The 22,637-nt window shown below is 36.8% G+C and overlaps 1 protein-coding gene across 1 annotated transcript in view; it reads right to left on the bottom strand.

Moving 5' to 3' along the window:
* LOC123674115 (discoidin domain-containing receptor tyrosine kinase B-like) overlaps window positions 1-22,637 on the bottom strand; it is a 408,546-nt gene that overhangs the window by 39,909 nt on the left and 346,000 nt on the right. The window contains exons 9-11 of the mRNA XM_045608987.1: window positions 13,300-13,887; window positions 7,693-7,883; window positions 1,981-2,133 (exon numbers count right to left, since the gene is read on the bottom strand). Coding sequence (XP_045464943.1) covers window positions 1,981-2,133; window positions 7,693-7,883; window positions 13,300-13,887 — 932 coding nt within the window. The remainder of the gene's footprint in view (window positions 1-1,980; window positions 2,134-7,692; window positions 7,884-13,299; window positions 13,888-22,637) is intronic.

Here is a 22,637-nt window from a genome sequence, read left to right on the forward strand (position 1 = left end):
CCTGTAATCGAGTTATCACCGGATTAATTAGCCTTTCAGCGTGGCCAATTCTCCTCTTGGTCTGGATAGGGTTCCGAGATGGCCAATTGTCATATCTGATGGCCGCGACCGAATTCTGGTGTCGGAGGCCACGCTAACGGAAGCGGACGTTCTTGCACGTAGTTCGATAATGGGAGTCGGAGTTCTCGGGTATGGTACAACGTATCGTGTATATACATAATACGTTGTATATATACGTAATACGTTATGTATATATATATAATTCGTTATGTATATACACAATACGTTGTACCATACTCGAGAACTATGCACAATCTTTTGTGTATATATTCACAATACGTTGTACCACACCCGAGAACTCCGACTTGATGTGGAATCGAAAAAGGACTTGTTTGTGGGTAGTTTATATCGAGGGTTATCGGAGAAGGCTTCAAATTTTGCTAAATGGTTTTGTTAATCAAAAACTTTTTGAAATAAATAATAATCTTTTCCGTCGATCTCATAATAACAGCTCGGTTTTACGTACACGAAATCATCCATTAATGACCTGACCTAACCTAATCATAACGCTGTCAAATTGAACTTTCAATTTGATTTTGTCGATTTAAACAAAAATAAATTACGAAGAAAATTTCTTTTTAGCACCTCCAGATGTAGCAAAAACTGCAAAAGTAGCATTCTTGAGTTTGATGCACGAAATGACCTAAAATTTGAATGAGAGAACTTCAGATTTCATAGCTTGGTGAAGGGAGAACGTTTCATACTATTCTGAGTCAGTATTGTTGGAATACTTTATAATTTACTTCACATTGCGAAAAATGGCTTCTAGCAGTTTATGGCCTGAATATTCTATGCTGAAAGCAATTTTGAATATCAGAAACAATATTGATATTAGCGAATGAAAAATATACTGAAAAAATCGAATAAATATGAATTGTATAGGTTGTGGACAAATTTCCGATCGAAATTTTTGGTCTCAGTGAATTGATTCGAAATACACTCAGGGAGAATATTTACTGAGGTGGATAATAATGAGCATACACTCTAGAATTTAATAAAGAGATATATATCCTCAATACCAGCTCACACTTCACGAAGGTTTTTTTATAGAAACTGTGGATTTTCAGTACGGTCACTAGTCTGCCAACTAATTTCCTTGCTACACTTTTCCGAGAAAAAAGTGTAAATATTTCAGTCAAATTGCTTGGTCATGAGTTGAGTCATAATAATGTAGGCGAACAACTTTGCTTCCGACGTTTTTTCCGAAATTCAAGGCTTTATTATAAAAAACTGGTTATACATTTATGATTCAAAGTATTGTCAATCGCTGGCAACTACTTTCTCCCATCTCACGAATCCCCCCGCGTTGGAAAAACTGGTCTTCTTTTGTAGCGATCCAATTTTTTACTTTTTCATAAGTGCTGGTCAGGACTTTCAGGCGTTTTGAAATGGCTTGTTGCATCACTTCCAATGATTTTGCCAATTATTGTTGCATTTGACACGAGTCTTGATCAAGTAATGCCTCCAATTCTGAATCTTCGTAAACCTTCTTTCTTCCACCACGATGCTGGTCTTCAACGCCAAAATAGCGGCCTCACCATAGGTAGTTGATAGCATTCGATGAGCATTAGCCGCAAATTTATTCATATTGAAGCAGAGAATTAAAACCTCCCGCAAATGACTAGAATTTGGCTCGTTTGCTGACATGGTTGATCAAGAATAACTTTATGATGCAGACACAAATCTACTAATATTTCTATGGCGTTATGTTAACAAATACCTAAGCTTATTGTATGACATCTACGATCTATTTATTTCGACTACCTCTTACCGCTACAGTGATCTATTGCAAAACGGCGGAAGCAAAGTTGTAATTTTGATACAGCTTGCTTGCCTCACAGGGGAGGCAAGCAACGCCACTGGTGTTACTCTTAATGAATACCCTTATATGTATAGAATTTTTCTTGTTATCAAACTCACCATTCCGAATTCACCTTCGCCCAACTTCTCTAATAATCTGAGTCTGTGCCTTGGAAAGTCCAACAGATGAGCAACTCCTTCCAAAGGGGGCCCCTCCGGTAATTTGATAGGAGTGAATCTTCCCGGAGTGAAATGTTGCTCTCTTCGCTCCCCCTGCAAATACATTAATTGAAATTCAAATGAAACGTCGCATCTGATCGAGGCCTCGTGAACCTGCACGAAGCGACTCGACTACGAGCTTAATATGTTGGCATCATCAATATATCTAGGGAAAGTGTTACACGTCACTTCTCAGTATGTAGACGATTTGTCAATGGGTAAACTTGGTGGATATAATTACAACGAGATCTCTGCGAAATTTAAATATTCATATCACAAGATATTCCATTGAATGAACTATCAGAATAATTTGAGCCTGATTCTGCTCAGAAAATAGTTAAATGTACATTTTTTTAAAACAGAAGTTTTCAAAGCTAAAAAATAAATTTTTCATGAAAATTTTACAAAAATCATGAGAAAAATTGATATATGACGTAATGAAAACTACTATAAAGTACAAATAAAATATATATACATAAAAAACAAAAATAAAAATGATTGACAAGAGAGGTCTTGAACAATAATTTCGTTGTTTCATTTCACAATCAGGGAAATAATCATAATAATATATAACACTCCACTGTCTTGAAAAACATTGAAAACTATATTATGGTTGAACATTTTTTGTTGAAGGTAATATAATTCCTAATGAAGCTTCGGATGCTTTTCAATGAATGCATGACCTTCATCAAGAAAACTCATTTGATCTTCATAAATGTAAATCAGCAAACTTTGAAGTTTCGAGCTAAATGATTACTAAATGATCAAAAGAATCAGTTTCTTTAATATCCCCGAATTTTTTTATATTCAAGTGAACGAAGCTCCCGATAGTGGTGGTTTATCATCAACATCGATTATACAGAATGAACAAAATTCTATACACACAGCTGTCAACCTTGATATATAATCAATTCATAAATCGTCTTCCATATCCAGACCGGTTGATACAGTAGTGCCAATCACATAATTTTCAAATGCAACAGCAAACTGAATAGGTACGACGGTTTTACATAAACTTGGACAGTTAGATAATTCCTTTAATATTTGAAAACCCTAGATTCAAGATAAAGTGATGTGGTTATCAAAGATACAATATTGTGAAGGTTAGACAATTCCTGAGAAGTTCTTGATATTTTCCAATTTTGCTTGACCCGAAAAGTGACTCATTTGAATTTCTTGAATAGAAATCATTCAATTTTGAATCTTGAAACTGATTGACATGGTCCAATTGGAACAAACATACTGCTTCAAAAGGTTCCTGAATTTTTTTTTATTCGTATGAACAAAGCGGTGATTCATCATCAAAATCAATTATCTGGGGTAAACAAACTTCTGCACACACAGCTCCCCACCCTTGATAAAATCATAATGAATTCATAAATCGTCTTTCATATCCAGACCAGTCGATACAGAGTTGCCAATCTCATAATCTTCTATTGAAACAGCAGACTGAATATTTCACTTCAATCATTCACCCTTGCACAGGGTCGTTTGGACCAACGGGCTAGGAACGTTTTGGCATAAAAGACGAGGTGTTACATAAACTTGGATATCGTATTATGATGTAACTAACTCCTTTAATATTTGAAAACACTAGACTGGCTAGACCAAGAGATATATACATCAAAATATATGATATTGTGAAAGTTAGACATTCCTGCAGATTTTGTGATGCTTTCCAATATTGCTTGATTTGAAATAATCATCAAACTTTGTAACTTGAGAAAAATTGGCAAGCCCCAATTGAGACAAACACATTGCTTCAAATTGATCCTAAGTCTTTTTATATTCCAATGAACGAAACTCCCAAAATAGGTGATTTATCATCAAAATCAATTTGAGTTCTTGTAGTCAATAAAGTTCTCCCTCTCTCTCTCTCTCTCAATTATCCAGGACAAACAAACTTCTGCACACACTGCTCTCACCCTTGATAAATTCATAATCAATTCATAAATCGTCTCTCATATCCAGACCAGTCGATACAGAGTTGCCAATCTCATAATCTTCTATTGAAACAGCAGACTGAATATTTCACTTCAATCATTCACCATTACCCAGGGTTGTTTGGACCAACGAACTAGGAACATTTCGGCATAAAGGACGCAGTGTAACATAAACTTGGATATCCTATTATGATGTAACTCCTTTAATATTTGAACACACTCGACTGACTAGACCAAGTTGTGTATACATTGAAAGATATGATATTGTGAGTGTTAGACAATTCCTACAAAGTTTTCCAATATTGCTTGATCTGAAGTAATCATCAAACTTTGAAACTTGAGATTTATTGACAAGGCCCAATTGAGACAAACATTGTCTCAAATTGCTCCTAAATTTTTTTATATTCCAATGAACGAAACTCGAAATCAATTATCCAGGACAAACAATCCTCTGGACACACCCTTGATGAATTTATGATCAATTCATAAATCGTCTTCCATATCCAGACCAGTCAATACAGAGTTGCCAATCTCATAATCTTCTATTGAAACAGCAGACTGAATAATTCACTTCAATCATTCACCATTACCCAGGGTTGTTTGGACCAACGGACTAGGAACATTTCGGCATAAAGGACGCAGTATAACATAAACTTGGATATCCTATTATGATGTAACTCCTATAATATTTGAACACACTCGACTGACTAGACCAAGTGGTGTATACATTGAAAGATATGATATTGTGAGTGTTAGACAATTCCTACAAAGTTTTCCAATATTGCTTGATCTGAAGTAATCGTCAAACTTTGAAACTTGAGATTTATTGACAAGACCCAATTGAGACAAACATATTGTTTCAAATTGCTCCTAAATCTCAACTAAAACTCAAAATCAATTATCCAGGACAAACAATTCCCTGCACACACCCTTGATAAATTTATGATCAATTCATAAATCGTCTTACATATCCAGACCAGTCGATACAGAGTTGCCAATCTCATAATCTTCTATTGAAACAGCAGACTGAATATTTCACTTCAATCATTCACCCTTAACCAGGGTCGTTTGGACCAACGGACTAGGAACGTTTTGGCATAAAAGACGAGGTGTTACATAAACTTGGACAACTTGATATGATGGAACTCCCATCTCGTTCAAATATAAAACGAATTCAGTCTGTGGGAACTTATCTCGGTTGCACAACCGCCGAACCCATTCCAAGACACAAATCCATTAGCTAATAACTTCTTGCTTCTCGCGTTTGAGACACGAGGCTGCAAATAAATTTAACGGTTGCCTAACGTGTTGTTGAAGGGTGAACACAGCCACCGGTGTCTCGTAAATTCCGGGGCTATTCTTCTCAAGGTAACCACTCTTTTTTTATTGCATTATGGAATTGTTTCGTTTTGATATATGGGGGCTTTTTAAATTTGCCGTAGGTATCTACTTGATTCTCTATGAAATTTCTTCTTAAACTGTTTAGAGATTGCCTAAGAAAATGATTTTAGAGTACAAAAAACCATTACTAACTTTGATAGAATAGATCTCATCTGGAAACCTTCCTCTCAGAACTTGAAAAAATACGTCTTTTCGGCTAGGTTCAACAATGACTCAAAAATATCTTATACTTTTTCATCGCACGTTAGAACTTGGTCCTGTATTTACATCAATGGTTTCCTAGCTACATCTAGTATGATCAAGACCAGCTTTCACAACATCAGATATGTTGTCATCCTAGTGTTCGGGATGAAGATGGTTTTTTTCTTTTGCAATCTTTACCAACTGATCATCTGATCATTGATCTTAACGTTCGAATTTCAGTAGTTCTTGAAAGCCGTTCAGTTACAGCTGTCACTTTATTTTTTAGATTGATATTACTTGTTATGCTCACTCCTAGATATTTCATTGACATTACTTGTTCTACACTCTGATCGTATATCGCTAAATTAGATCTTCTTGGCTCTTTGGATACTGTGAAAGATTTTGGTTTCTTCATGGATATTTGTATGTTGAAAGTTTCTGCTATTTGTTGAAACTTATACAGGAGCCTTTGCAAGTTATCTTCGTCTTCTGAGCTGACTCAAATATATAAATCGAATAAGTGATACCGAAGAAGAAGAACTATATTAGAGCTGAATTTACAACAAATTTCAATTAGCTTTGAGAAAGGACATCCTATTACTCATTGTTCAAGAAAATTTATCAGGCAATCGACTTTCTTATTGTTTCGAGAAAGAACCTATGGGACTCAATAAAAAGGCCAGTTTAAGCAAAACAGATCTTCACAAAAGCGTCAGTTTCCAAAGATACAATAGCCATTTGATGATCAACTTTTGAAGTAAGAAAGGATGTAGCAAGAAAAACAAGTAAAATTTTTCTTGGAAGCTAACTCACTATTGCTCATCTCATTGTATTTGAGACTCCCGTAGAATCCGGAAAAATATCGAATGAATCCTAATGGTTTTGTTAAGTGGTTGAATTGCTGCAAAAAACGATTCTTCTTTTCCCTATAGAATCTTCAGTTGAATGTTTAGGTAGGTAGAGTATAGATATCCTTGAAATTGAACGAAATCACCTCAAAGCAGGAACTTGCAATGAAAACGATTGTTTCGTCTGATTTTCAATATTTTATTTCGATACGGGATGCACCATAAATTCAGAAAACGTAACCATTTCTCGAAGAAACTCGTTAGAGAACGTAGCATTCTTTCCAGAGTGTACTACTTTATCTCCTGTTCAGGTATACTGGGGCATACGCTTGGATAAGGAAGCCTAATCTAGTATTTATGAAATCGCCACCCCTGAACAGTCCGGAAGTGTATATTCAGGGACGTAGGTAGAATAAGAAAGTAGTTCAATATTTCTTTCGCCTCATCTTGAACTTTTTACTTTATTTCATTAAATACGAACACTATTTTCTCCCCAATTGACCATAAAAGAGAAACAAATATCATTCCCTTAATAGCGGGAATGGGTTTGTATTTTGAATCGAAATTATCACTGAACGAAATGGGAAAATATCGAAAAAGACTTATTTCTAAGTGACAATAGATTCCATTGACTTGAGATTTTGCAAGTAAATCTAAAATGATGATTTCAAGATGTATGGGCACTGTAAAATTCATTAGCAATTAGACCAAGGCGATTTAAGCAAGGTTTTAGTGCCAACGTTTGAGTTGACAATGAAGATTTGTATGAATTTCCTGGAGTACAACCTTTCTGGCTTCATTTGTGATCTGAGGCTTTATATTTTCGGAAATATGTGATATCAGCACGATGGTGCACCATTGCAGAGGGAAACGTGTAGCTGCTCAGTTGAATGAAAATTTTCTGAATAAATGGTTAGGTCAAGGGGAACTAATACCATGGCCACCTCGTTCACCAGATCTCAATGCGTTAGATTATTATTCATGGGGACATATGAAGTAGCTTATCTATTATGCGGAAATCACTCATCATTAATAATTAGTTAATAGAAGTCAAGATGAAGTTAATTGTTGGGGAAGGTTGATATTTCTTTTTAAATTCCTTTGTGTGCAATGTACGAATGAATGAACGAGTGCACAAAAGCTTACCTAACGTTAGTGCTTTCCTAGAATATTTTTTTTCTCATTTACTTAATAAATTTGTGAATGTCTGTCGAAACATCGTACCAATTTTCTCTTACCTTGATGATATCAGTGGCCGCGTAGAAGTTTTCCGTTGGAATGGCTCCATTTGGGGTGATGCTGGGTTTCTGGTAATTCGTGACCTCGTATGCAGGTGGCCTAGATAGAGGGGGTGGCGGTGGAGCCAAATTATAGAACGATGGGGAACTGAACTTCTGGTCAGGTTGATAACCATTTGTACGGGAATAATCTGAAATGCAAATTAGAGGCTTGAATAAACACTTGGGAAAGTGGGAAGAAGTTGAATGTTATATCAGCTTTTATTTATTTTAACGAAAGTGTGATCGGTCAGCGGTTATGCATAATAGCTAATTATATTGGTTGACATAATTTTTTCAACACTTCAGTTCATTTAAATGGAGATGAATTTTATGAATTATTTGAGTTTTTGACCGATTTCGATAATTTTTTATGTTGTTTTATTTTCATCATATCTTCATATCGATTTCACGAATAGAATGAATGGTTACGTCGACATACAGGGTAGTACAAAAAATTGCCTTTCACGCTTAATTTCTGAACTTTCTGTGAAACATTTAAGACCTGAATGATATTATTTAGTACCACATTTTCAAGACCCATCTTTCTGAATAATTCTTTTTATGCATACCGATATATCTATCTTTGAAGAAAAAATACTGACCCAGAAGAAGTCCTCTGAACCTTAATTCTCTCTGTGTTTTCCCCAAGTCATAGAATACTCCACACAGTTATAAATTGCTGTTTTTCCTCATTCTTCCTCGATAACTCTTGAAGTATTCATTAAGGGATAGGGTTTGCTTGAGTAACCCCCACTATTTTTGTGCGTAGAATCGAATGAAACAATAAAAAATATAGGTTCAAATTAGAAAATCTTGAGTTTTGATGAATTTGAGTTCTCCAAGTTCATGATCTTCTCATGAACTCCCTGTACATTTTTGATCTACCTTTAGCGATAAGTGGTAATAAATAACAGATCATAGATGTCATACAAAAAGCTTAGGTATTTGAAAATATAACGCCATCAAAATATTAGTTGATTTGTGTGTTATTTTCAATAAAACATGTCAGCTTACGAGTCAAATTATCGTCATTTACAGAAGGTTTTAATTTTCTGCTTCAATATGAAAAAATCTGCGGCTGAGGCTCATCGAATACTCTGAAATACCTCTGGTGAGGCCGCTATCAGTGAAAAAACTTTCCAAGGGTGGTTTCAAAGCTTCAAGAACTGTGATTTTGACGTCGAAGACCAGTATCGCATGAAACCTCTCATTGAAACCCTGTTACAATCGCAATCATAATAAAGTTCGACTGTTATTTGACAGTATTTTTAAAATTTTGATTCTTTATGTATTTTTCGTCAACGTTGTTCTCAAATCGAGAATATTAAAATTAGGTAGATAATAAAACTCCAACGGTAAATGTTAATTTTTTATTTTGCACAAGAATATAACGATTTTATGATGAAACTCAATTTATAGGCAAAAACGTTCGCGAGTGGGAAAAATCCCCCATTTTCAAACTCTGAAAAGACCTCCACGTCGGAAAGTTTGAAATATCCTAGACTACGCTTAAATAAAAGCTCGTGCGAACACGTCATCGCTGAAAATTAAAGTAGTCAAGTCTCTCCCGAGTTCAAATCGTTTGAAGTTTTCATATTTAGTTGGTGAATTACCTTTTTACGGCAATTTAACCTCAATGGCTTTATTCAATTTGTTCTGGTTGTTGGGCAACTGTGCTACTGAATGAAAATAAACTGGAAAGAGATGAATTAATTCAATGAATATGTTTCTGCTGGAGGAGTTCTCTGGAATGTTTGTAAGTGGGATGAGATATGAGTCTTGGAAATGAAATTCATTGTTACCCCAGGACTCCAGGAGTAGGTTAATTATTCTTTTGCAAGTTTCAATTTATGGTTGTCATAATTACTTTGTGATGTTTTTTCAATGGAATACAATCAGTAAAAATCTTTGAGGGATTAAGAGGCCTGTAGCCATCCTGGTACACCTGAGGATTCGAAAAATCATCGCTTGAAGAATCGGTCCTGGTTGAAGAAACCCTTCCAATTTTGGAGCAGATTTAGTATAATTCCCTTGAAGTTGGAAGGGATTTTCAAGGACAGGAGTGATTTTTTTTTGTTGACATTGGCCATAGATAATGATGACGTGGTGATCTTTGTTCGAGAAACCCGCATGGCAACTGAAAAACAACTTCGTGAAAGAGAATTTTTAGCAGGTTATGTATTGATATATTGCCTATTGAGTTCTGTTTGTACTCTCGCTTATTATGTTGGAAAATCATTAGTTAGTGGTGTTGAATTGGTCCGGAAAGGTGAAGTTGACGGAGTATTTTTTAATACATCAAATTTTGTAATATTCTCGTCAGTAATATGTACAGGGTGGGCAAATAAGCGAGGTAAGCGGCTATATCTCAGGATCCACTCATCGTAGAGACTTGCGGTAAAAAAAAGAAAACACACTGGAAATTGTTTTGAAGTTCATACCTCTATCGCCAGGGGGCGTAATATCTATCGTCGAGTAGAAACATGAATTTTACTCGAAAAAGTTTCATATGAAGTGGAAGAAAAAATATCATCACTGTAATCCTTGGAAAATTATCTGTCTTTTTGAATTGTCACTTTCGATTTTACGACATCAAATAAGGGTAGGGGAAAGGGAGAAATCTGACTGATAATATCTTGTTGATTGAGGACAAAATATACTCATGATCAATTTGTTTTTGCTGCTTTCGATAGGGGGCGGTCAGTCAGAAGTTCATTGTTTTGTTCATTTTACTCCGAAATTTCAAATGTAATGATAGGATTTTCTCAACAGAAACAGAAATTCCATCAAATTAGCATAAAAAAACCTGCAGGTCGGAAAGCGATAGTTTCAGGCGTTCTGAAGTTATGGTCGAAAGAAGATATTCTTCAACTGATGCACTGCCGAAAAACCAAATTGTGTCTTTAAGTTCTGACAGAAACAGAAATCCCATCAAATTTGTATGAAAAAACCAAAAGGTCGCAAAGCGATAGCTTTATGCGTTCTGGAGTTATGGCCGAAAAAAGACATACTTCAACTGATGCACTGAAAAACTAAATTGTGTCTTCTTTCGGCCATAACGCCTGAAGCTATCGCTTTGCGACCATTTGGTTTTTTCATACAAATTTGATGGGATTTCTGTTTCTGTCAGAATTTAAAGACACAATTTGGTTTTTCGCAGTGCATCATTAGAAGAATATCTTTTTTCGTCCATAACTTCAGAACGCCTGAAACTATCGCTTTCCGACCTGCAGGTTTTTTCATGCAAATTTGATGGGATTTCTGTTTCTGTCATAACTTTAAGACACAATTTAGTTTTTCGCAGTGCATCATTTGAAGAATATCTTTTTTCGGCCATAACTTCAGAACGCCTGAAGCTATCGCTTTGCGACCTTTTGGTTTTTTCATACAAATTTCATGGGATTTCTGTTTCTGTCATAACTTAAAGACACAATTTGGTTTTTCGCAGAGCATCATTCGAAGAATATCTTTTTTCGGCCATAACTTCAGAACGCCTGAAACTATCGCTTTCCGACCTGCAGGTTTTTTCATGCAAATTTGATGGGATTTCTGTTTCAAAATTATGATTAGTTTTCCATAAACGTCTAATAGGCCGTCCCGGCGAATCACCCTGTATAATTTCGCTAATAAGCTCTCAACCTCGTACATTGTTCATACAGACACCAAAAAGAATAACGGGAGGGAGAAGAAAACACGAGGCCTGTTTGAGCACCATAATTTTTGTAACTATAACCGTTTGTTCTCATCAATACTAACGAGGGTTTAAGTAAAAGAAAGAGAAAGCCTTCACGGGCTGAGATATTGCCTTCGAGCTCCGAAGCTATAATGTAATATTCTACGTAGTATACGGATATTTATTCCCGCATAGACGGGATAATTTATTAGATTTCAGGTGCAGTAATAACACGGGGAGAAATCTCGGTTTTCTCATTCTCACGTGAATAAAAGGAGAGCTTCGTTTAACGCACCCCGGCTGTAAGGGAAAACCCCCCTATTTTTCTCGGAAAATTCCCACTTATATTGGAGGAACAGATTCAGTGTTCACCTCATGAATAAGATGAACATTTAATACTGAGAATCTTATTTGAACGAAATGTGAAGGAATAATTTTTTTGTTGGGCGGGACGTTTTCTAAATTAGATTTATGAATTTTGAGATATCTCTAACGTGGAATCTCTTCTCTCTTCAGTTCAATTTTTCCATAAAAGGATACGAATTATATAACAGGATTTTTTTCCTGAAGGGTTTCAAAGATTCTTTACCAATGCTTGTTCGTCCTCTGCTTCTTAGAAATCAACCCTCCAACATACGTTATTCTGGTTTCTATTCCATATATTCTAAAAAAGTGGAATCTTGAAACCATACCAGTTTCAACACGAAAATCTATACGAAATTTTATCAAAAACAGATCTAAACAACGCAAAATATGTAGGTTGTCTGAATTTGCGCAATATCCACCCAAAAGTGGCTGAATTGCTCACTTAAAATGAAATTCTATTACACACCAGACATTTCGTCGATATCGGACTAATACTATGTAACGGGTGTTTTTTTTCGAGGTATATAACTTTAAGTTGGCATTACTGTTCAAGATGGCGACCGATTTAACAGCTGTCAAGTGATTTATTCTCAGTTTGGTTTGGCAATTCATCATGAATAGACTCACGCCTGAACAACGTTTGCAAATACAGCAATTTTATTTCGAAAATAATGGTTCTGTGCGGAATACGTATCGCGTACTACGTCCATTTATTTTGTTTAGCGATGAAGCGCACTTCTGGTTGAATGGCTACGTCAACAAACAAAACTGCCGCATTTGGAGTGAAGCTAATCCTCAAGTGTATGTCGAAACACCGTTACATCCAGAAAAACTGACTGTTTGGTGCGCTTTATGGGCTGGTGGAATCATTGGTCCGTACTTCTTCAAAAACGATGATGGCCAGAACGTTACAGTCAATGGTGATCGGTATAGAGCCATGATTACTAACTTTTTCATTCCTGAATTGAACAACCATGATGTCCAGGAGCTGTGGTTCCAACAAGACGGCGCAAAATGTCACACAGCTCGTGCCACAATCGATTTATTGAAAGACACGTTTGGTGACCGCCTAATTTCACGTTTTGGACCTGTGAATTGGCCTCCAAGATCTTGTGATTTAACACCGCTAGACTACTTTCTGTGGGGCTATATAAAGTCATTGGTCTATGCGGATAAGCCACAAACACTTGACCATTTGGAAGACAACATTCGCCGTGTTATTGCCGATATACGGCCACAAATCAACATTTGTGGCCGTATATCGGTATGACCGCCACGGCTGGCTCGGATGTAGTCCAATCTGGACGTCCAATTTTCGATGACTTTTTCCAACGAAAAAGTCATCGAAAATTGGACGTCCAGATTGGACTACATCCGAGCCAGCCGTGGCGGTCATATGCCAGAAATCATATTTAAAATGTAATGCCACAAGATTATCTTGCGGATAGATAAAATTCATGTCAATCGAATAATCCATCGTTGTTTTATTGCAATTCAAAGTTTTTATAAACTTGTGTCAAACATACCTGTGTAATCAGCGCTTTTGCTCGTTTTCATTATATCCTTTTTCAGCAGACAACCATACTCAGTCTTGGTATTCGGCAGTAGTTTATAAGGCTCATGGTAGACCGAAGAAGTCTCACTGTCAGATTCTTCTCCATTGTAAGCCTTGGATTTCTTCGACTTCTTAGATTCTTCACCACTAAGTGTATTGGACTTACTCTTCACAGACAATCTAGACCGTGACAATCCATTGCTTATAATAGGCGTCGACTTATGCTTCAAATCCTTCATATTGATGGTCACACCAGGTTTGGTACTGCTGGACACTAGAGCTGTGTGCTTGTGCAGAAGAGCAACCTTTTTCCTACCTCTTCTGATCATGAGGAAGACCGTGCAAGCTAAAAGAAGCACCACCATGGCTAACACTCCGGTGATGAGGCCGATGTAAGCCTGTGCACTGCTGGTTGGGCTTGTAGCTGGTGTAACTTCTTTTCTCGTGTGCTTGTTGCCTTCGTTTGAGGAGGAGTTTGGCGATGTTGTAGCTGAAGGTTCACCAGGTTGAACGAAATATTTCCCTAGGAGATCTTCGGTTAGGTTGTTGGAGACGGAAGCTGAAAAAAACACATTTCGTTAATAAAACAAAAACTTAATTCTGCATTCGATAAGATGAATAATTTTTTCTTCAACTTGTACCGGGTTTTTCACCATAATTTGACCCCCCCTTCAACTTTGTTACTAAAAGAGGTACAACAAATTTTTTTCCACAAAAGTTTCACGAAATCGACTAGTGTTTTTTAAAATGATTTCACAAAATGAAATATATACAGGGTGGGCAACATATTGATTGCAACTCCATTTTTTCAAATGGAACACCCTGTATATTTTTCTATATTTGACTAGCTCTCTTTCCCCTGATTTCGAATATATAATAGATGTTTGGCCAATCTCTCTTATTCTGAATACCACAGAGTTTCACATTTTAAGAACTACCTGGCAAGCTAATCAGTTTTCAAGTTGAAGGCTGCGATAATTCAAAATGCCCTTTTTTGAGTTATCTTGCTGGCAACGATATATGACATACGTTTGTCATTGAATGAAACTATTCATTGAATATTTACTACACAGAAGCGGATAAGTTTGAAATATTTCCACTACAAGGAAAGAATATATGGAGTTGCATCCAAATCATTCAATTCCAATTTATAGTGAGAAACGTATGTCATATCGTTGTCAACGAGATAACTCAAAAAAGGGCAATTTAAGTTATCGCAGCCTACCACTTGAAAACTGATTACTGAGAATGACAGGTTGTTCTTAAAATTTGAAACTCTGTGGTACTCAGAATAAGAGAGATAGACCAAACATAAATGTTATATATTCGAAATCAGGGAAAAAGAGCTAGTTAAATATAGAAAAATATACAGGGTGTTCCATTTGAAAAAATGAAGTTGCAATTAATATGTTGCCCACCCTGTATATATTTCGTTTTGTGAAATCATTTTGAAAACAACTAGTCGATTTTGTGAAACTTTTGTAGAAAACATTTTTTCGTACCTCTTTCAGTTACAAAGTTGAAGGGGGGTCAAATTATGGTGAAAAACCCGGTACATCACAGACTGGGTATTAACCAAATGACGAACATTGAGTATGTCTATGAATAACACTTATATTCTGCCGAATAGCCTATTATGACATCGAACTTTAAGGACAATCCTATATTAGGATGACCATCAGCTTCATTCTGCTTGATCTATACTTATATCTACACATATCCAATAATACTCCCAATAAAACATCACACACAACGTAACCAATATTCCGAGTTACAAGCAACAATTCACCTGCCCTCACAATCGGAAGTGAAAATTTCACAAGCCGGGATGGTACTCGTCCACCCACTCGACAACAGCGTCGCAATCGGTCCAAATTTCATTAGGTGCCCAATTGCGATTCTCCCCGATAGTGAATCTTGCGCCACTAATGCACTACAGCCATGATAATGGCAGTTGGGCCCGAATATAAAGCTCAGAAGTGGCCGAAATTGGATTTTTGAGTTCTCGTTCAGTAATAACAAGTAACTGCTTCGCGTTCGAATGTCGTCCCAGTTATTTGCTAACGTATTACGGCGTAGAATCTGCCCGTGACATGTTTGAAACCACTTCGACCCATTTATTAGTGTCGATTCGATTGTACGAAATTGAATTATTCAGCGCATTGTACCGAATTCAATGGCCATAATGAGATATCAATCAGGAACTGTTTACGGCACCTACCCCCTTGCTATGAGCACCAGTCTGCGAAACAGAAGTGTGTAATTACATTTCGAACTACGTCGCTCTGGGATTGAACAGTCTCGGCTTTGGATCTCGGCTGTTGGGACAGATATCGACCTATTTTTCCGCATATTGAAGTTTATAAAGCTACCATACTGGCCATAAAATGATGGTACCTACTTTCTTTCGAAGATACGCTTCAGATATTTTTGAATTTCTAAAGCAGCTAGGCCGTTAGACTTTTACAGCTCTATCTCAGTGTTATTCGCCTTTGGTGATGTAAATAATCCTATAGCAGTTGGCAATATGCCAATAAAAAATATCTGTAGGTACAACTACTAATTACCCAGTCTCTGTACCAGCCTATATTTGTCTTAACACGAACTTCTCAAGGAAGATCTTCAGTCCCTTATGATTCCTCAGGGCATTTTCATCGTAGTCGCAAGTTTTCCTCATAAGAGGATCTTTAAAACCATTCAGTCATGGCCCCGAAATAAAAGCCAATTTGTTGCATTTAGCCAGAGTTTAGTTTACAGCACTTCCAAATCAGCCTAGAGCTTCTACCTAGGGATTCACGGCTTGGCTTGATTTTCAAACTACGTGGCTTGAGCTTGGCTTGATTTCAAGTCAAGTAGTAGTTTTTCAATCTCAAGTCGAGTCGAGTATTTATTCATCAAGCTATTTGATTTTTAGCCTTATTGTGTAGTGTCACATCAATACAAAAATGATGAAATGAAAAGGAACTTTGCAAACACTTTTATTTATTAAACTTGTTGTATGAAAGAGCCGAAAATATCAACTGTTTTCAAATAAAAACATAAATTAAATCACTATAAATCATACAAAATAAAAAGTATCAAAAAAATAAAGTTTCCTAATATTGAGAAATCACCAAGCTTTGTTTGATTTCATAATTTTCTATCCAGGATTTAAGACACATTAGGCATCATGTCGATTAACCTATTGCGGGTTCTTGTAACTGTAAGAGGAACTCTGGAAAATTGTCTTTCAACAGGAGATATTTCTGAAACTACCACAATCTAGCAATAGATTTCATAGAAATGGGAGAAAACTACTCATAAAGTCAAACTGGCGAATGCTTCAGTCTCTCGGCTCTCGAGGAATCCTCTTATTTAGTTTAAGCACGTACGAGATTGCAGAAATATATGCTGTGCGATGCGTTCATATCAAGCTCAAGTAATATCAAGTAGCTTGATATCAAGTCAAGCAATAAATATCTAAAATCAAGTAAAGCTCATGTATGTAATTTTTCTCGAGCTTGATTTTCAAGTCAAGTAGTTGGTTAAAATGTCAAGATATTTGTCTTGATCAATCCCTAACAACTGAAACGACTGAAATAATAAAAAATATAGGTTCTAATTTGGAAATCTGGAGTTTTGATGAATTTGAGTTATCTTAATTCATGATCTTCTGATAAACACCCTGTACATGTTTCGTCCAAACTGCAAACGGTTTTCTAATACCACATATTGGCAGAATCGAAAATGAAAAAGGTTTTATCGAAAAAAAAAAAATTCTGCAGAAATATTTGAAAAAGTGTGAGTCCCACCATTTTTTTCATAAGAATCCCATTAACTCATGAACTGTTGAGTTTATACCCAGGGTATGGCATATTGCTGAAATTGCCATAAAAGAAGCTATCTAATGATCCAATAATAATAATAATAGTGCTATTTGAAATAAGGAACTAGTAGTCTGTTTCCGGTATAATTACAGAAGTTGTAGAGATCTGAAAATATTTTAGGAAGAAAGATCATTGTCTTAAACCCCAATATGCAAATTCTCAGCATGCAATTTTGATTAGTTTTCCATAAACGTCTAATAGGCCATCGCAGTGAATGACCTGAAAGAGATACCTATAAAAGAACACACAAAGTCCTTCAAAATGGTTTGAATACTGGTAGATAAGTTCCCTTCTTTGTCAAAATGTCGACAAAATTTTTTTACGAAGCCAACCGTCAATAGGTACACAAATTAGTTCATACCCCAATCGATAATTTCTAATTAGAGTTTTCCTGAGCAATTCGCCTTTGTGATAGCTAACCGAAATTAACATTTTCTTTGTGGCATCAGAACCAAGCAGATCAACTAATACAGCAACGGTATTATCTTTTCATTCTGGTTGTTTATTATTTGCCATTAATTCAGTCGGCTCTTTGAGCAGATACATGTTTGTTCTGCTCGGTTGGCATTGCACACAGGCTGAAAACTGAAAGTGCCCCGGGTTAGCGAGATACAGGGCCTGTGACTGCCCAACAACTTTCTGTGTGCTGAAACAATATCGAAACGGGCTCTCTACCTGAACTGTTGAACTATCGATCGGGTTATGTGTATTATTCATAATATTATTCCAGATGGAATACTGCACAACGACGTGTGAGATGATAAACTTGCTCCAGTTGATTTAGTAGTGCCTATGATGGATCACTCAGGTAGGAGGAATATCTCCCTGTAGTTATTTCCACTATTCAAACATTTGAATAAGGCAGGAATTATTTTCTACCCCTGTGTGCCGGTTTGTAAAGTCACTATATTTCAGTGAAATTATTTTGGTATGAAGAAACATTGTTCATCCCTACGACCATCTTTTCGAGTTTGAAACGACTCATGAATTCGAAGTGAGGCTGAAAGTATCAGCGCCTATCAAAGCACTGTATAAATTTCGTGTGCTGATAATATATTGATTTTTGAAGAGAAAGACTACAGTTGAAGCAAAATGGCTTGATGAAGAGTTTCCGGGGTCTGCACCAGGAAAATCAACCATCATTTATTGGTTTGCTAAGTTTGAAAGTGGTGAAATGAACACCGAAGGCGGTGAATGTAGTGGACGTCCAAAAGGGGCTATCACCGACGAAAAAATCAAAAAAGTTCACGAAATAATGACCGTAAAGTGAAGTTGATCGAGATATCAAACATTGTGAAGATATCATCAGAACGTGTACATCATATCATTTACGAATATTTTTACATGAGAAAGCTGAGTGCAAAATGGGTGCCGCGCGAGTTCACAATCGATTAAAAGCAACAACGTGTTAATGATTCTGAGCAGTGTTTGAAGCTGTTTAAGTGCAATAAACTTGAATTTTCGCTTCGATATGTGATAATTGATGAAACATGGCTCCATCATATCACTCTAGAGTCCAATCGACAGTCAGCTGAGTGGACTGCACACGATGAACCGAATCTAAAGCGAGGAAAAACACAGCAGTCGGCTGGCAAGGTTGAGGCATCAGTATTCTGGGATACGCGAGGTATAATATTCATTAATTACCTTCAAAAGGGCCAGACCATCAACAGCGATTATTATATAGCGTTATTGGATCGTTTAAAGGATGAAATCGTTAAAAAACGGCACCATTTGAAGGAAAAAAAGCTGTTTCAACTAGACAATGCGTCGTGTCACAAATCAATGAAAACAATGGAAAAATTGCATAAATTGACCTTCGAATTGCTTCTGCATCCAGATCTGGTCCCCAGCGACTTTTTTCTGTTCTCAGACCTCAAAAGAAGGCTTGCCGGAAAGAAATTTAGCGCCAATGAAGAAGTAATCGCTATAATCGCTGTATCGTTCTCGAAGGCAACTAAGTTGAATTAAAATCGTATTTTGCCGAAAAAATGTGTTTAACTATGGTAGACCGGGGACTTTTCAATTGGCCTGTTATGAATATCATTTTCTCTATTTCAGAATCGTAATGAGTTCATTACAGTTCTAGAAACAGTGCTGTAATGAACTCATTACAGCATTGTTTTCAGTTATATTTTTCGTTCTGTGGTTGTCTTCACAGACTTCCAATCCTATCAACACACATCAAATTGTCAATATAATATAATTTGTAGATAGTGAAATGATTTGCAACTTTATTCGAAATTTCTCTTAATTCTGGCGGTGTTAAATCGATTTCGTCAGACATAATTCACGAATTTAATGCTTAATTATAAATTATTTCGAAATTCGAAACGTACGATTCGAATTGAAATTCCGTAATCTGTCAATTTTTCATTGAATTTCGACAATATTTCATAAAACTTGACTGAAATAGAGAAAATATCGTCTAATACTCGTTGCAGAAGGCAATTCCAACACTCATCGCAGTCGTGTTGGAATAGGAACCTATTCTGCAACTTGTTTCAGAATATACTATTGTGATTGAACCCTCGAAAAATAAAGACAAAGAAAAATTAATATTTGGTTTCTTTTATTTCTTTTTATAATTTACAGAATTATATCTATTCTTTTAATAGCTGGATCCAACCTACCGCAAACACAGTCCACACTCCACAAGTACAAGATAATCGATCGAAACGATGTTCTTTCAAGTAAAAACGCCGCAAAAAACAATTTTCACAGCGAAACACGCACCAGAAGAGCCAGCTTTAACCACGAGACAATCGGAACGCATCCACCGCGAAACCATCGAATCGTAGTCGATTGCTAATCCCTCCTAAGTGCGCTTTTCGGGCCGCGGACGTAATTCTGAATGGCTCATTAGGCATGGAATTGTTTGTGCAACGTGGAAATCGTATTGTGTAGACGGCACCGACTTTGTGTGGCTGCGTTCGTGATTTGCATACATAGAGCACGAAACGCGGGGAACATATCGGTTTTACTCCGTGACGTTTTCAGCTCTTCTTGAGGTCGCTCGCGCTGTCATCAGGACGCTTTCATGCAGCGAGCGGAATCGAGGCAGCTTTGGACAATTAAACCTATGGAATTTGAAGAAGTCCGGTAGTTGGGCGGAATTCAATGAGGTACAAATGGGGAGATTATTGCTGATAGGGTTTTTGCTGAAAAGAAAAAATAGCAGGGGTTAACATCGTTTGGAGAGGGTTCGTTTTAAGTTTTTCCCAATGGACTAGTTTAGTGATGTTGATAATACTATATTTGACACGATAGAATTAAAATATAGAGCAAAACTGATAAATCAGTGAAAACATTTTGAAAATCCATCAATAAATGACTGAGAAATAGATTATTTAAATTTACTTATTTTAGCGCGGAACGTCTTTGGTCTCCGACTCGCCTGTGACGTCACGCCACTTGCCTGTGATTAAATTACGTTTAAATACTTAGCCGCGCCAAGGCTCTCGCGCCGTTTGTAGTTGTACAGTGTAGTTTTAACTCGAGTTTTGTTTTTATGTCACCATAATGGAAGAAGGCTTCGTGAAAGGACAAACTGACAATTTGCCTAAAATAGATATATTCGCAGCGATGGAGTTTTTTCTTCAAATCCATCTTATGTCACAATAAAATATTTGTAGGATTTTTTTTTATTTCAGCCATCGTGTAACAAACAAAACACGACACGAACGGCACAAGTGATTGTACACCAATGAATTCGTAAGCACTCTGCGAATACCAGTCGCCTCGTGTTAGTGGAGTGACGTCACACACTAGACGCTGCGTACTATGAAATTATTCTTCCAAGCGCAACTTCAAAGTCCCATAACTTTTTCATTTCTAGAGATATTTCAATGATTCTCCCACATTTTTGTTTCATTTTACTTAAATTTTTAGAATTAATCCTTAACAAAAAAATGAAAACTAGTCCATTGTGTTAAGGCCAGATCATGATAGTCATCCTATCGGCCGATTCGGTAAACATATTGGTTTTACATAAGCGTACAACTTTGCTTCCGCCGTTTTTTTCTGAAATTTGAAGCTTTGTAGTTAAAATCTGGTTATAAATTTTCGATTCGAAGTATTGTCCATCGCTGGCCACCACTTTCTACCAACTTTCGGGCAGCGTACGAATCCCGCGTTGAAAATACCGGTCATCTTTTGAAGCGATCCACGAATCGATCCAATTTTTTACTTCTTCATAAGACCGGAAGTGCTTGTCATCCAAGCCGTGCTATTGATCGAAACAGTGATAGTCTGAGGAAGCAATGTCTAGAGAATATGGCAGGTGAGGTAGGATTTCCCATTTTAACGTTTTCAAGTATGTCTTGACCACTTTTGCAACATGGGGTCGAGCATTGTCATGCTGTAAAATCACTTTATCATGTCTCTCGTTGGATTGCGGCCGTTTGTCTTTCTTAGAAAATTTCACACGTATGGTCTTGTTTACAGAGCTCTCGTCGAATTATCCGAGTTTATCCGTGAAAAGTGGAGAAAAAATTTTAATTTTTGTACCAGTGAATAGACTGATAAATACGTAACTGAATTTTTGGCGTGTGTTCATCGGGAACCCAATCAGTTACGAATAATGAGTAAAAATTGTGCGATTTGTGATGAAACTGTTAATAAAAAGAAACCTGGTATACAATGTGCCGCCTCATGTGACCGTTTTTTCCACGGACAGTGCGCTGGACTTGCTAATAAACAGCTCGACGCTCTTCGAATGGACGGGATCTCGTGGAGGTGCTCGGATTGTCGCGGTGTTGACGCCAACACTCGCGGCTCGCTTGTCTCGGCGGTCGGCGGTCCCTCGCCGCCGACTACGCGATCTTTCGCGGCGGCGAGGGAAAATGCTGGTCGTGGAGATTTGATCGCTGCACTGGACGGTATACATTCAGAACTCAAAGCAATTAAAGATCAGCAATCGCTTTTCTCGAGTTCTGTCAATTTTTGTTCAGACAAAATCTCTGATTTTGAGGACAAACTGAACCGGATTAATGAATGGATGCGGGCAACAGATAGAATTCTCAGACAAAACGCAGATATTAAGGCCAGCGTCTCTTCCTTGGACTCCAGACTGAGTGAATTGGAGCAATCTGCTCGTTCGAGGAATATAGAAATTCAGGGAATTCCGGAAAAGTCCAATGAGAATTTAATTTAATTTGTCAACATGTCGGCGAGTAAAGAAGTCGATCCGGGTGTCTCTCTACAATTAACAATTCCTCAATGTGGACACTGTAAAAAATCCATAGTTAAAAATAGTTCTAAATGTAATATTTGTTTTAAACCGTTCCATCCTGGTTGTGGTTCGAAAATAAAAAAGTGTTGTGATGTTGAAATAACCAACACAAATATAAGTGACAAATCCGGGGCTGATTTATCCCCGCTAGTTGAACCATCAGCGAAGATTATAACAAGCGAATCATCTAGTAAAGATCTTTTACTCAAG

This window comes from Harmonia axyridis, chromosome 2 (genome assembly GCF_914767665.1).
Source record: "Harmonia axyridis chromosome 2, icHarAxyr1.1, whole genome shotgun sequence".
Taxonomy (NCBI): Eukaryota; Metazoa; Arthropoda; class Insecta; order Coleoptera; family Coccinellidae; genus Harmonia; species Harmonia axyridis.